Here is a 15,653-nt window from a genome sequence, read left to right as displayed (position 1 = left end):
CATTGCTGGAACAAAGTAAAAATAACGCAGGGTCTCACGTTCAGTCATGCACGGTGGCAAAACCCCGTAAAACTCTAACTGTGCAGTGTGCAGGGTGTTCAACCAAGGCTGGTAATGTTGGAACGACCACCAGGGGGTGCTACAATTCGATGGCCGGACCTGCGAGGGATGTTGTCGTCAATCTGAGCCCCTGTAAATTCGAATCAAGAGACAAATGAGTTTAAGTTGGGACAAAAATGTTGTATTCTCATAATAATATGTAAAAAGTTGGGGCTCAGTTAAATCTTTTTATAAATGATTAGCATTGGCTTTGATTTGCTTCAAGTGCAAAGAGACTTCTGTTGTAATTTTTGATAAATATCAAAAATAAATAGAATTGAAGTAATAAATCACATTCTAACCAGACTAATAATGCTATTTAAATTAGATATAAATTAAGAGTATACTGTCGTATTTGAAGTTTACAGGGCAAAAATATATAATGGAAATATTAATAGTTGTATGCATAATGTGAATAAATGAATATTTTAAATTACATTTAAAAATATTGTATTGCACTTTCAATGGTCCCCAATGTTTTACTACCTAATACAGAGTTACATAATATTTGACAAAACCTTCATCTCAGAATCCAGTATAGTCTATTGTGTCTCTAACCTGATAGGCTGAAGTTGGACTGGTGAAGGTTGCGCACTGGTGGAGGCTGGTGCGAGGTCGGGGAAGTTTTGGCTGAAGGTGAAGGTGTGATATATTTTGGGGGGGCAATGACATCATGCACGGGCCCATCATACATGCCACGTGCGACCCCTTTTTCCTTCATCTGTTTAGAGACATGGGAGGGAAAAGTTGTGGCTACTATTGCATAAGGAATGTATTTCAAGCTTTCCTTCCTGTACTATACCTGGTCCCTGAACTTCAAACGTTGATAAGCAAAATCAGGGAAGGGCTTGCGAGGGATGAATCGTCCAGTACCCTGCTGAACTTGAAGCTTTCCTTCCTCATAGACCACCCGACCCTGACTCAACACCAGCACTGGAGCCCCACGACACTCCAGACCTTCAAAGATGTTGAATTCTGCAGACTGTGAGAAGAGAATTTAAATGTTACATACTAAAACATGAGAAAAATGTCGTATATAAAATATACTAGGGTAATAATACTGTCTGGTATATCACATCATAGAATAATCATAATGAGATGCAAATCACCCTCTACTACTGGCTATGAGCAACAATAATAATTAAAATTGTAAATGATTTTCACATGATGCCAACACAAGAAGTATTTGGGCTGAGATTAATAATAGCTCATATCACAGCAAACACACGTACAATATATTAGCCCAGAAAAATAAAAGAAAGAGCAAGGCGTGTTTATTTCTGCACGCATTGTATGAAAGAGAATAATGCATGAAGTAAAACTGCAGCATTTGTGATGGGGGATGAAGGGAGAGAAAACCTTGGGGCAAAGAGCAAGATAATATAAAATAGGGGGATGGGTAGGACGATGCCTGTGCAAAATGGGTGAAGGGGTGCAGGGGGTTGGGGGGGGGGGGGGATTAGACCCTAAAGCTGACAGCAGTCTGGATTAGAGTCGGGCTGCAGACGAAATATATCAAACACTGCCTGATGTTGTGAGTCATGAATTGCATTTAAATTCATGTAAAGGTCATTTAAATGCATGCAACATCCCATGAGTCTCGTTTTTTTTACACGTCCATGGGTTGAAAATGTGATTTGGATTTAGGATGCCTTCTTTGATGTTTTAATGCAACCCTGAAGGAATTCAAATTGAAATAATTAATTGTCAAGGGGGATTGACACATCTGTGTAGTCTGCCCTGCGTGTCGAACATTTGTAATTTCTGGCACATTAGCACATGCAGGATGGTCTCTTTGATTTATCTTTCAATCCAGTCCTCTCTTCTTTGTTCTCACCGACTGGTGCAGTTTAGACGTGATGGTTTTGGTGCTGTCAGGATCCCAGATGACGACGTCCGCATCAGAGCCCACCGCTATCCGACCTTTACGGGGGTACAGATTGAAGACTTTGGCAGCGTTGGTAGATGTGACAGCCACAAATTTGTTCTCATCCATCTTCCCCATGGCCTGTGTGGAGGACAACGTAAATACAGAAGACTCAAATATTAAACATAATCTGCTTGAAGCTATTAATTCCTTTACAAAAGCTCAATTTTAGAGGTTCACACACATATATGGTTTGCTCTTACCACAGCTTTGTCCCAGACAAAACTCATTCTCTCCTCCACTCCATTGGTGCCCTCTGGGATTAAGGTGAAGTCGTCTTTGCCGATTGCTTTCTGGGAAATGCTGAATGCGCAGTGAGCGCTGCCCACCACCTGCAGGTCACCACTGCGTCATAGCATGATATATTGTTAATAACGCACGCAGGAGAGAATATTGTATAGCTAATGCCGTATTTTATAAATCATAAACAACGCAGATTTTATAAGACTTGAACTATAGCGCATTAGTCATTCAATCATTTTTAATAATTGTGGTGTCATCAAATTTCAATATCAGGATGAGGATAAAACATTTAAGTACTCTGACCTTTGTGAAAAATAATGAAAAAATACATTCTGTCACTTAAAAGAGGTGCTCTGGGACTAGCATGAAGAGGCAAAATGCAGGACCAAAGAGGAGAGAGGAGGGAGGGAGGCACTTGGTAGCCAAGGCAACAGAGGATGAAGGATTCACATTCCTGTGCTATTTATAGAGTTAAGGGCACTTAAAGATGTACTTTAAGAAGTTCTGTACATTCTATTCAGAGATTGTTTGACATTTGTAGACTATATTTACATATATTCATTTTTGTGTCCATATTCCAGGCTTATTTCTTTTGCACCTCAATTTGTAAAACAATGACCCTAACTGTCTTTGAATAAATCAAGTTTGACATTGCATATTATGTGAGCAGCTGCTGTGACTGGAATACCAAACAAATAATGAGCATTCAAAGCATGCATGCGTATCCTTTGGTGTCACTGATCTGATTTAAAATCCACATTATGCAGCGATTAGAACTATAAAGAACTCTGCATTCTTTTAAAAGTTTTTACACGTTTTAGTATCGTCTTCTATTGTCATATTCCATCCTTGAAAAAAAAAACCACAAATACAAAAAAAAAAACAAAAAAAAACAGGTGTTGATCACATTCAAGTCCTACCAGGCCAGAAGTGTCTGGAGGTGGTCTGGGGTCGTGGGGTCAGGACTCAAAGGTGGGGATGTCACATAAGCAGCAGCTTTGGCCCAATTCTTGCTCCAATAATGCGAACCATCAGTGGCCAGACTGGCTGTGATTGGCTCTCCAAAAACGACAGACCCTGAAGATTCAACCAAAAAGGAATTTACATCTATTTACATAACGCAGCATTTAGAATGCAGACAGGTGTTTCCGTTGGTGCTGTGTATAATGAACTTGTACTGAGGGTGCAGGAATGAGAGAGCGACCTTTCCTTCGGGCCTGGGTGATGGTGTCTGCTGCACTCTTACTCATCACCTTGGTGATGTAGACAGGACAATTCACGCGGTTACCAAGGGTGATTGCACGAAACACCGCCTCAGCCTCCACCTACGCTGGGAAGAAGCGAGGGCAGATCAGAACTAGTTGATGGACGGACGGATGGATTGCATCACCTCTTCAGGACGACTCAAAGGATGACCTTCCGGTCCCGTAATTCCCATCCCAAGGATCTTGCTTTGTTCCTAAATCATGGATGGAAAAAAAAAAAACGGTGTAAAGTTGGTGACAGTACTTAAGAGGTTCATGTATGATGTTGAAAACAAATTATGGATCAATCCAGGGTTTTTCTTCTGCATTCCCATGCAATTCTGTACTTGACTTAAAAATAAAGCACATGTGAGTTATTGTCGTAATATTTAGACAAAATCCAGGACCACTGACAACACTTTTAGTCAATAGAGGCCTGTTTTATCATTTTATCTTTCAACAGAAACACTCAGTGAGAACATGCAAAGTCTTTATTTGTGAGCCTCGAGTTTGCTGGTGGAGTTACTACATGGAGTCAACATGTAGCATGATAGCACAGTTAAGAACTTGAAAAGCTGCCACAATAGCCAAGAAGCAAAGATAAGTTAGGCTCCGCTTACCTGAGCAATCAAATCTCCATTTTCAGCATGAACTAACACCACAGCTCCGATTTGTTTTAAGTAGGAGAAGGCGTCGTATAGCTGGAGAAGAAAACAAATACCATGTTAATGACGTAATAGCACATAACGTAAATGAATATTGATTGTAAAGATTCAAAAAATGTTCACGATAATAAGACCTACACACCTCAGAATCTGTCATCTGGTACACATCCTTGTAGGCCATGTATACCTGGAAGGAATTAATACCTGGCAGAAGTGGGGGAAAAAATAAGTTGAAAAGATTACAAACAAAATGTGTGGCTTCTATGCCAACGATATAATGCGGGCAATGTCCTCTGTGCTTTCCCTTCAAGAGGATTCAGAACAAGGCCAAATTGTCGCAAATCTTTCTCTGGTGTTCTCGCCAAAATCGGGATTAACATGACAACAATGTGGAGATGGGGTGTACCTTTTTCCTGCACCAGCATCTCCAGCTCATCTTTAACGGTTTCATTCCACTGCGGGATGTCAACATGGAGGGAGTAGTCACAACACGCATTTTTGTCTGCAGCTTCCTGCCAGACTTCAAACGCCTCCAGCAAGTTTTCCCCAACCTCAGGAGCCACATGGTCAACTGGAATAGGGGAGGCTCAGAGGTCAAAAGCATGTGTGATATTTTGCAGTATTGTCATATGTCATGCAGACTCACTGATCATTGTCGTGCCTCCAGCGAGCGCCGCTTTGGTTCCTTGTAGGAAGTCATCAACGGGGCGTACACCGAGATAGGGCTTCATCAGACAGGTGTTGACGTCAATCCCACCGGGGATCACCATGCGGCCATTGGCCTCGATGACTTTGATCCCATCGGGGACCATCAGATTCTCTCCTACCTGCCTACAGATGTAATAAGTGTTGCAATCAAAGTGAGGAAAGTTGTTGTGGAGCTGGTGGCAAGTTTTGCTGGATTTAATTGAGGCACAGGCAGATTCTGATCTTTGCAGACGTGTCATTGAATTTCATAAGAGAATCATATATCAGCATCAATGTAAAAGCAATAACAGGATGTGACAATCATACCTAATGAGGCCATCTTCAATGTGCACATCTGCGTAAAATGACTGGTCATCATTAACGACTCGCCCTCCTTTAATCAGCAGGCTGTTGCCCTAATAGGGTACAAGGAAACCAGGAGTTGAAAAGATGTCATCCATTGAACAGGTAGCAATGAATGCCAGTCATACATATATGTAAAATGAATGCAATCCATCTCACATTATTTTTTTGTACAGTATTATCAGGTTGCTGGACAAATACCGGTTGTAAGAATTGGCAGATAGTTGGGGAGAGAGAGACACAGAGAGACAGAGAAAGGGGTGTTATGTCTCCATGGTAACTGATGATGGCAGAAAATCGTTTTATTTATTTTTTTATTTAATAGTCTTTGTCATGAAATGTCAGGCATATGGTTTGCAGCCAATGGTATTTATACTAATCCATCTGAATGATAACAGGATTTTATGTTTTACAGTCAAAGCCTGACGCTGCACAAATCCTAGTTGCACGGTTCCACCATCACGACATTGACGACACTCAAATGAATCTTTCTGACAGAACAGCTTGAATAATGTCACTTAAGCGTCCTCGTCTGCACACATTCAATGTCGAAACAATAGAAAAATGACAGTTACAGTTCAAACTAAATTGAAGAGGCCTGGTAAAACAGGATAGCATTTGCACCCTCACTAAGAATTTAATCTCCTTTTCCAGCATTGGCAGCAGGGATTTCCAACCATGTACGTCTGCAACCTCTTACCGTCACATGGGGGAGGTTGTTCTGTTGACAACTGGTCCCAGACATGATGGTTTGTTCCCCTGAGGTGAAATCTATTCACAACCAGGTCGCAGTGCACCCCTTTGTTCACCCCCCTCTGAAAAACGCGTGAACGCGCTCAGAAAAAAAGACACGCAACTAGCTCTGTGTGCGTGCGCGTCCACGGGGAAAATGTGCACGTGCAAAGGAAAGATGGTGCGCACACGAGCGCCCTCACACTTTACCTCAGTGATTACAACAGTGGGCTACTGTACAAAACGCAGACAGGTTATTTATTACACCGTGGTCAATCTCGTGGCGCACGATGAAGCGCGCATAACGACCATTGCAGTTTTGCATGGTTGCTGTCCACTTCAGCACCACAATGTCCCCACGCGACTGCGCACTTTCATTTTTTGGGGGATGTTTCTGATAACTTGACATAAATGTGTGTAAATAATCTGTCTGTCTGTCTGTCTGTCTGTCTGTCTGTCTGTCTGTCTGTCTGAGAAGTTACCTTTCCGTGTGTGGTTTCCAACCCTGGGGAGAACGCCGTCTGAACACCTGGACAGCCATGTTCTCCCTCGGTGGAGGTGGTATGAGAACCTTTTTGGGCTTCACAGGTTTTCCCACCACCGCTGGAGTCGCAGATATCCAGGAGTCTCTCCTGACTCCCGCTCCTCGGGGTGCGGCCCCCTTTCCTTCCAACTGCATAATTGTCAAAATCGATGGTTTTGCTTTCAAACGCCCCTTCCACGGATTCGAACATGCCGAAGCTCTTGCGCTGGTTCGGTCCGGTGGAGATTGGTCCGGCAAAGTAAACCGGTAGCTCATCTTCCCGATTCCACTGCCTCCTGCAGTCCGACATTGTGGCTTCAGATACACTACAGGGTGAGAGAGGATGGCGATAACACGCGATGTAAACCGGGACAGGCGGCTCCGCCTCCTCTTGTGGTACTGGTTGGATGATTGTCTCCGGGCGATGTAGAAGAAGATGCAATCCCCAAAATAACGGATAATATTGCCGTTTTTATGTTTCTTTGATTGTACAAATCTCTGCAGCAAGTATCCAAAGAGGATGGTTCTTTGTTTCCCTCTCCCTCCAAAGGCTAAAGTGGGGGTGATGAAAGGATTACCCAACACATGTCATTTTTTGACCCACATCTGGAAGGACAGAATTAAAAATGCTTCATGTGCCCTCACTTATTTAGGCGTTCCATAATTTGGCTGGAAAAAAAAGAGGCACATATTTGTGGGTCAGACAAAAACGTATTTTGATGTCAGGTCCTATTTATTAATGAATTATTTTATCAATTAATTTATGTATTTATAGTCCGATCATTGACATAGGTGCTGGTGGGATCAGTTCTGCTGATGTGTCGTGGTTCTGTTTCGTTCAATCTTGCAGTGAAGCTGCGAGGCTGCAAACATGGAACATCTAATACCCGATTTTGATAGTTACATAAATAAATAAAAAATCGATATTGACAGTTCTCGTTTTAATACAGATTTTTAAGGTGATAGGAAGATAACAAATCAGACGAATCTGACGTTTGATTGCGGTTCCTACTAGCCAATCAGCAAATAATCTACTTTAAGAGGGTGGGTCGTAAAGTTTCTGTTTGTGGACAGGAGTGTTTAACCCGCACGCGTGAGCGATTCCCCGTCAGAGTTCTGCTTTGGTCCTGCAAGAACACCTCTTTATTTGGAAGATATATCAGGTGAATTTACATCCGATAATAATTGATGGTTGTTCGAGCTTGTGCTGTCTTGAGGGATCATTCCTTTCAATAAGTTGGCATGCAATACTGACTTCGCTGGATCGAGTTGGTTGTAGTTCTCCACACGCGAGAATGGTTGTAAAGTTTTTGCATGCAAAGTCATTGTATACAAATCATGCGCTCTCCCTTTCATTATATTATCAACCCCTGTTACTTTTGCGGCTCTCTTATTTCTGCTGCAACGGCCATCATAAAGTACGCGGGACTCTGCAAGCTGTATTAAATAAAACGTCTTTACAAAGACGATGACTTATACTTACTATTGACGCCGTCATAGAGGTAATCATTTTATAATGTGTAATATAAAATATTTACTTCTAACATTTGAAGTTACCCAATTTGACCAATTGAAAGATATGGCAGTTTAAACGGTAAAATAAACAGTATTTATTTTTGTAAAGACAGAATGGCTCTAGCATTAATTGCATTAAGTTAATGAATCATGTAATTCAGTCAGATCATGTGATTTTTCTGTTGGATTTTAGATACTGCTCCTCATTTACAGTTTGACTCCTCCCATTTCTCACTGAAGGACAGACCAAAAGAGGACTTTGTAAATTTGCTGGCCACCTATGACACCTAGGAGTTATGCCTTGCATTGCGTGGACGTCCTCCCCCCACTTACCCCAATATTTCTTCTCCCATTTCCAATAAATTATCTGCCACTGTCTCTTGGCCCGTCAACTCTCACCCTCACAAGCTTCTCATCTATGTACTGATGGAGTCCACGCTCTCTTCAGATGAGTTCTCCTCTCCTGACATGGCTCCAAAAAAGAAAATATTGGAAGTTTCCTCTGAACCTTCATCTGAATCTTCAGCCCTTCCCAACCCTTCTTCCGCTGGCCCAGACTGTCGCGACACCACACCCTCCACTGATTCTTCCCAACCTACCACAAGGAGAAGAACCTTTGCCTCTGTAGCCCAACGAGTGATCATCCAGGAAAGACTCAGAAAAGCAGAAGAGGAAGATGACACAGATGAAGAAGAAGGTAAGAAGAAGAATACATTATCAGGTTACAGACTAAATAACTTTGGTTTCGTACAATCACCCAGCTTCCGGGCCTTCATTTATGTTTACTATGGACCAGCATTGATATCAAATATAATATAGCTTTAATGAATACATAACCAAGATCCCACTGGTTTCCCCTCCAGATGAAGAACCAGAGGAAGACCTATCTAAAGACCAGATGGAAGAGAAAGCCAAAGCGGGTGATGCCAGAGCTCAGACTCGGGTGAGTTTAGGCACACACTTACAGAACCACTCTTGGCTTTGTTTTCAACTGCTCCGGTTCATGCTGTCGGCTGCTGCGAGAGTGTCTATTTTTATCCACTTGCAACATGATGCCATGTGCCCAGAATGAACCATAAGATATTGCTTTGCCGTCAAATGTGGTGTCACCATGTGTTGAAGCTCATAAATTTTGTGCTATTTTAGTGTATTAAATGACTTCAATCAAATAGAGCAAATGTACTTACTTGTACAAATCTTAGTACAAATAATGAATGTAAAACCGTTGGGGATTAATGGAGAAATGAATATGGGTCTAGAATTTTCAAGAGCCACTAGGCTCAGGTCCCGGGTGGATGGTACTTATGCAAAGGAGTGTATCATGCATTTGGACATACCAAGACATACTTAAATAACAGAGGGTGTGTGCATGTGAACAGCCATTGGATACAGTTTGAACATATTTCTATGATTTAAAATAAGAGTCTATCTTCTCCATACCTCATCAAACACATTTAATTATGTGAGAAAGCCGTTATATATTGTCAGTTAATAGTTGTCTGAAACCCACAAATGGTCCCCCCCCCGTTCTCCCCCATACAGAAATATCTGTGACTGAAATTTAAGGAAATGATGGTTTTTAAATTAATCTGTTGGGTTCATTAGTCTCAATCTGGGATTATTAGATTAGTTTCTACTTTACCTTTCTGTGATTTATGAATAGTAAAGAAGAAATGTTCTTGTATTGCATCATACTTGTTTTTTGTGCACTTGTACCAAAATAACCTAATTCATGTTAAAATCTTTTTTTTTTTTGCATGAATCTGAGCTATAGCTCATGCAACGGTCATAATGTAGTCAATGTTCTTTGTATTTAGGTTAAGCGAAAATACACACAGTGAATTAATCTTCTTTACATCTCTTCTGTCCATCAGCTGGGTCAACACTACTTGATACTTGCCGAAGAAGAGGATCAAGATCTAAACAATCGTCTGGCTGTTAATTGGTTGGTAAAAGCGGCAAAACAGGGAAGAAAGAGTGCAGCAAGAGCCTTGCAGCGATGCTGGATCCGTAAAATAGGTTATTGTGCCAATGCATATGTGGACCAGTGTGTCGGTGGGGGTGGGGCAGTGGGGGATTTGCATTGCTGATTTTTGGAGTCTCTGGCATCCTCACCCAGGAATCACCGCAGAGAACGAGGAAGATGTTCGAAAACTGTCGGCAGAGACTAAGTTTGAGAGGGCGGTGCGTAAAGCGGCCATGATGATGTACTGGAAGCTTAATCCAGAGAAGAAATCCAAAGTGGCCATGGCTGAGATGCTGGAGAATGTCAGCCAGGTCAACAAAGGACTGGGTAGGAGCCACACTCACACATTCGGTGTATGTATGTGTGGATAATAATTGATAACAATTAAAATTAAAAAATAAAATTCATAAAAATATTTTTTAGACTGAATTCGAGTATACCGATACTGAATACCAATACTTGATATTTTAATCAAATATTGCTCAGGTGGAACACAAATCACACATTTTTCTTGACTATCTGTAACATTTTAGTAACGTGGCGTATCGTTTTATTTGGCCCTAAACATTAGGGGACACCGCAAAAAGGATATCTGGCCCCACCTCAGACGAGACTCAGAAAATTCTAGAAAACATGGTCAGCAATGAGAGTGAGTAGCCGTACAGCCAAATGGTAACAAAACTTTCACTTAGAGATTACAGTACGCTTTGTTTCCTCAGCCAATCAGATGGTTGACTTGGACGACTTTGTCGAGATGACTAAAAATTACGCTGATGGTATTGTTTCGTCGTCACCTGAGGCAGAAAATCCTGATGCCACCGAGGTAAAAAAAAACAACAAAAAAAACACATGAGCACAGAAACAGCAAGTAAAGTGCTCTTATCTGTGTTTTGTTGTCCAAGGCTGAGCTGCCCTCCTCAGAAGACAAGCAGCAGCACAGAGGCTCTTGGGGTTTTGGCAGGAGGGGAATGTTGCTGGATACAAAGCAGACTGTCGCCATTAAAAAAGCAATGGCTATGAAATCACACTTAATGGTATCTTCTTCAAAATAACCATTAATGTTCATGTTGGGATTCCTTCTTCAAGTGGTGTGTCTGGTACCGTCAGATGCTTCACTATCCGGTTGATACGATGATGGAGGTGAAGGAGCACCTAGTGGACTGGGCGTCGCGGGCCGGCGTCCAATGGCTGAGCACCATCATCCCCACGCAACATGTCAACACGCTTATCTTCTTCTTCATCATCAGTAACCTCACCGTTGACTTGTTTGCCTTTGTCATCCCGCTATTGGTCTTCTATCTCTCCTTCATCTCCATGATTATTTGCACACTGCGTGTTGTTCAGAGTAGTAAGGTGAGTTCTTTTCTTTTAAGATATGTTGGAATAGTATCGTTTGTGATTGACTTGAGGATTTTTGTCATTTGTTAACCAGATTTTGAATTAATTCAGAATCCAAGGGTACGAAATATAGTAAGGTTTTACTTGCTGTAAATTGATTGTGATCATCACAAACAAAATAGCAAATTATTGGAAAAATGTCTGCGCTTTATAAAAATCTGTTATTAAAAAATTATCATTGGGAAAATAGTTTTTCATTTTATGCTTCATGCTTTTACAGACTTGGGAGAACTTTCGAGCTCTGACATCTCTCTTAACCCGCTTTGAACCTGGCCTGGATGTCGAGCAGGCAGAGACCGACTTTGGCTGGAATAACCTCGAGCCGTACCTCTACTTCATATTCTCTGTCTTCTTCGTCATATTCTCCTTCCCCGTTGCTGACAAGGGCTGGATCCCTTGCTCAGAACTCTCGACGGTGGCCATCTTCTTTACCGCCGTCAGCTACCATAGCCTCAGTCCCATGGCTACCACATATGCACGACGAGCAATGGTCATAGAGGTGAGAGTGCTTAAACATCATTGATATTATTTCGTTGAATGTTTTGAGCAAAATAAAACCGAAATATTTCACAGAAACAAAAAGCCAAATAATGCATTAATTCACAAAACTGACCACTGTGAATAATTTCAGGTTGCATCATCACTTTGTGGCCTGACTCAGCTTCTGCCTGAAAACATGCTTGGCATCTTGGGACGCACATTTGCAACTCTGCCTCTAGGGGAGTCTGTGGTACTGCAGCTCAGTATTCCCTGCTTGCTGTATGTTTACCTTTTTTACCTATTCTTCAGGTGAGCATTTGCCACAAGAGATCTTCATGGACACTCACAGTTGAGATGCCATTTTGCAATTTATTAATTTGTCTTCTCCCTTCTCTCTGTGATCAGCATGGCAAGAAAACGAGGCTTCCGGGGGACATACTGCATCTTGGTACCCTACCTGGTGTGTTTCATGTGGTGTGAATTCTCAGTGGTGCTTCTCCAGAATTCCACGGCTGTGGGTATAATCCGCACCTGTGTGGCCTATTTCCTCTTCCTGTTTGCTCTGCCTGTTCTGGCAGTGGGCCTTGCCATTATGCTCTTAATCCAGCTCTTCAAGTGGTTCCTGGAGCTGGAGCTCACCAAGATGATCGTTACTTTAGTCGTATGCGCCATCCCAGTCATCCTCCGACTTTGGACGCGGTTCAGCACGTCTATTCTGGGTGTTTTCCGCTCGGCGACGCGCCGTGGCCCTGTTAAGCTCATTTTACTTTGTATCTCCATGGTGATCCTCTTCTTCTCCATCTATGTGTATCACGCCGAAGGTCAGAAAGTCTACAACTCCACCTTGACGTGGGATCAGTACAGTCAGGTGTGCGGACCTCCTGCCTGGCAATCCAAAGGTATGGCCAAGACGCAGATCTTCTGTAGCCACCTGCAGGGACACAGGGTGACCTGGACGGGCCGCTTTAGGCATGTCACTGTGGCCGAGACGGAGAACGGGGCGCAGTCTGTCATTAACATGTTGCCGGTGTTTCTCGGGGACTGGTTGCGATGCCTCTACGGGGAGACGTACCCAAAATGTGAGCCAAAGAACGTGACCATTTCTAGCTCTACGCCAGGTGAGGTCTCGTTGCCCATGCTCCTACGAATGCAAGAAGAGGAGGAGATGTGTCAGATCAAGGCTCTGGCCAAACATACCTGTCACGTGAAGCGCTTTGACAGCTACCGCTTCCAAGTGACCGTAGGGATGATTAGGAACAACAGCACAGAGGCGGATGACCAAGGCAGGGATATCGTGCTTATGGCCAGCCATGAATTCCGGCAGGTCCTGCTCAACCTGGAACCCGGTAATATGGTGGAGTTCTGCACCAAGCTGGAGGGCCGTCTCGGAGCTAAGGCCCCGGCTTTGGAATTGAAGGCTATCAACTGTCTGGACTGTGTTTCCCCACTTTTGCCTGGAGGCAGGCAGGTAAAAATCGAGAGAGACTGGAGACGTACCACAATGCGAGCCTTGAATTTCGCATTTGATTTCTTCTTTTCTCCCTTTCTGTCAGCGAAGATCACTGGCTGAGAACAGACCTAAAACAATGGCAAAACTACAGAGCTGTCTAGTTCAATCTTATTTTAACTTCAGAGCGCCACCTTGAATTTATTTTTATGATGAGGTTCACTCATGTCGTCCTAATGACATGACTGTGATAAGAGTAACGTTTACCTTAGAATGTGAATACAGCAATTCGTTTTTTACTCATAATTTTGGTGGTGCCAAACAAGGAAGCTGCAGTATTTACACTCTGGGATTTGTAAAGAGTAGAAATTTAACACGCCAACAACATTGAAGTCACTAATGCAAACCATAGCACCACTAAAAAACTGGATCACATGTATTTACCATTTGTAATTGGTAAATGAAAATAAACATAATTGGGTGTTATCTTAGATTTTGTAAACTAAGCAAACTACCCATCGCATCTGTAGATAACTGATCTTTAAAACCTCAGGGACTATTATCTGATATCCAAATGATCACATTGCCACCTGCTTTATGAACATGGGAAACCATGTAAAAAGATGTAGTATTTTAACTTTGAGTGTATCAAATATTTTGGCACATAAAGTAAAAGATTTATCGAGTTTTGCTGTTCACATTATACATGCATCATGTCTTATCTGATGACGTATGGTACCCGGTATGTCGCTTAATCGGAAAATTTAATTAACCAGAGGAGGAATGGTTTCATACACATTTTAGAGTAAGCATACCAGCTAAAATGTGTAAGTTTTTTATTTTTTTAATTCCTTATTATTTAAAGGAGGAAGTATCCTTTTTTTAGGTGTATGTGGCAATCTAATATATTGTGAGGTATACTCTACATGGGTGCATGATGAATGTGTAGCGATCACTGGTACTTCATCTGTACACTGTGTCCTCTTTTATCCAAGCAATGCTATTTATGGGCCTATGCGATAAATATAAAATGCTTGGCCGTCAAAAGAAACCATATTTGTATGTTATTTTTTTGAAAACACAGGCCATTGTTAGAATTGTATTCATTTTACTTACTAGCCGAAAAGGAAAAATGTGGTTTACATTTCCGTACCACCGCTGAATCATTTATTGCTTCGTTCCTCACCAGGCTATTACTTAGGTCCGTGAAGTCTTGTTTGTTATTATTTCTTTTATTTGGAACTAGATGTGTCCTTGTTTTCCTCAACACTAGCAAGGCTTAAGCTAGATTCAATATAGTACAGACATGGAAAGAGTACCACTAAATGAAGTCAGATTCATTTTATTAATGCACATTCCATCATTCACATTTTTTTTCTTCAATCTTTAAACATTTTTAATATACAATTGAGTAATACTGAGTAGTGGCAACATGCTGCTGCTGCTGCTGCTGCACCCCTGAACAAAAATCCTCTCTTGGGTTGTATTTAATGACATAATCACAACTGACAGGTTGTAACTCACCATTGGAGGACAAAGTCCTGAAACTTATATAATGTTTTCTATTACATAAACTATTTTCTTGTGGCTGATGGATAATATTCTGCCAAACCAGATAGTTCAAATATTCGAGATACCTAGCGGACACCAATAAGAATACTGTAGTTTAAAAGTGTGTGGACGATTGTGAGGAAAATGTCATTCCGTTCCAACGACTTCTTTTTGGGATGCATGGTTTCATACAATGAACACCTTTTGCAGCAACCATTCAACACACTCCATTCCAAACCTGCACTGAGACCGTCCCACATCCAAAACCAGTTCTAATAGTCACACTGGGACCAAGGTCACTTAAAAACAAAGCACTTCACTGTAAACAATCAACGTGTGACCAAGTCACACCGTTCGATCCAATACACGTCACCTTATTACGACACCTTACTGTACATTGTGGCTTTCGGTGATGCACCCCAGCGTTGCGTGTGGCACTGAGAGGTAAAAAGTGTGATGACCAGAACAACCATAATTTCAAAGATACATTTACATGACATTTCAATGTCAAAGAATCTACAGCGAGATATATAAACAGTGAGCTTTAACTTTGAGCTATGATATTCATAATGACCTCTGACCTTCATGCAAAACCTCAAACCTTAATAATCAGTTGAATCAAGGGGCTTATTTATGCACGGTGTGCTTAGATTCCTCCGTCTTAATGATTGTAAACTTTACATTCACATTTAAATGTATATGTTACAAATTACAACTTGAGCCCATTTTTTATTTGATCGGGCTTAATGTTGGCGTGTTTGATCTTTGTCCTTGTAACTTCTTTTCTTTTCCACGACGAGAATAGCAGCAATC

At 41.7% G+C, this 15,653-nt stretch overlaps 2 protein-coding genes across 5 annotated transcripts; one reads left to right on the top strand and one right to left on the bottom strand.

The window, feature by feature from the left end:
* On the bottom strand, positions 1-6,793 carry crmp1 (collapsin response mediator protein 1). Of its 4 annotated transcripts, none has more exons than XM_085912339.1 (14): positions 6,422-6,793; positions 5,193-5,272; positions 4,825-5,009; positions 4,585-4,749; positions 4,321-4,382; positions 4,134-4,214; positions 3,660-3,728; positions 3,474-3,594; positions 3,190-3,346; positions 2,230-2,371; positions 1,937-2,107; positions 902-1,081; positions 658-820; positions 1-190 (listed from the first exon to the last, which is right to left on the bottom strand). In XM_085912339.1, exons 1-14 carry the CDS (start codon positions 6,791-6,793, stop codon positions 99-101), a joined length of 2,040 nt encoding a protein of 679 aa, XP_085768465.1. In that variant the 3' UTR covers positions 1-98. The 4 variants fall into 4 exon arrangements, with proteins under 4 accessions (XP_085768465.1, XP_085768467.1, XP_085768466.1 ...); XM_085912341.1 differs by having other exon boundaries at positions 658-814; XM_085912340.1 differs by having other exon boundaries at positions 5,193-5,281; positions 6,443-6,793.
* A 763-nt stretch (positions 6,794-7,556) lies between these two features.
* On the top strand, positions 7,557-15,653 carry wfs1a (Wolfram syndrome 1a (wolframin)). The gene is made up of 12 exons (XM_085912338.1): positions 7,557-7,646; positions 8,192-8,695; positions 8,862-8,941; positions 9,873-10,017; positions 10,118-10,291; positions 10,536-10,613; positions 10,684-10,787; positions 10,867-10,998; positions 11,072-11,317; positions 11,583-11,861; positions 11,994-12,151; positions 12,248-15,653. The coding sequence occupies exons 2-12, from the start codon at positions 8,425-8,427 to the stop codon at positions 13,410-13,412; spliced, it is 2,832 nt and encodes a 943-aa protein (XP_085768464.1). The 5' UTR covers positions 7,557-7,646; positions 8,192-8,424; the 3' UTR covers positions 13,413-15,653.

Source organism: Syngnathus leptorhynchus, chromosome 5, assembly GCF_054491065.1.
Source record: "Syngnathus leptorhynchus isolate UIUO chromosome 5, UIUO_Slep, whole genome shotgun sequence".
NCBI classification, from domain to species: Eukaryota; Metazoa; Chordata; class Actinopteri; order Syngnathiformes; family Syngnathidae; genus Syngnathus; species Syngnathus leptorhynchus.
The sequence above is the reverse complement of the archived record's forward strand: the minus strand, read 5'-3'. Positions and strand labels throughout refer to the sequence as shown.

Excerpts from the sequence above, each read along its gene's own strand:
- crmp1 (XM_085912339.1), bottom strand. The coding sequence starts at position 6,793 with ATGTCGGACTGCAGGAGGCAGTGGAATCGGGAAGATGAGCTACCGGTT. Across the intron at positions 5,273-6,421 it reads TAACTTCTCAGACAGACAGA|CTGCTGATTAAAGGAGGGCG; the intron begins CAGACAGACAGA and ends TAGGGCAACAGC. Across the intron at positions 2,108-2,229 it reads TTGTCTGGGACAAAGCTGTG|GCCATGGGGAAGATGGATGA; the intron begins GTAAGAGCAAAC and ends TCCTCCACACAG.
- wfs1a (XM_085912338.1), top strand. The coding sequence starts at position 8,425 with ATGGAGTCCACGCTCTCTTCAGATGAGTTCTCCTCTCCTGACATGGCT. Across the intron at positions 10,788-10,866 it reads AAAATCCTGATGCCACCGAG|GCTGAGCTGCCCTCCTCAGA; the intron begins GTAAAAAAAAAC and ends TTGTTGTCCAAG. Across the intron at positions 11,318-11,582 it reads GTGTTGTTCAGAGTAGTAAG|ACTTGGGAGAACTTTCGAGC; the intron begins GTGAGTTCTTTT and ends ATGCTTTTACAG.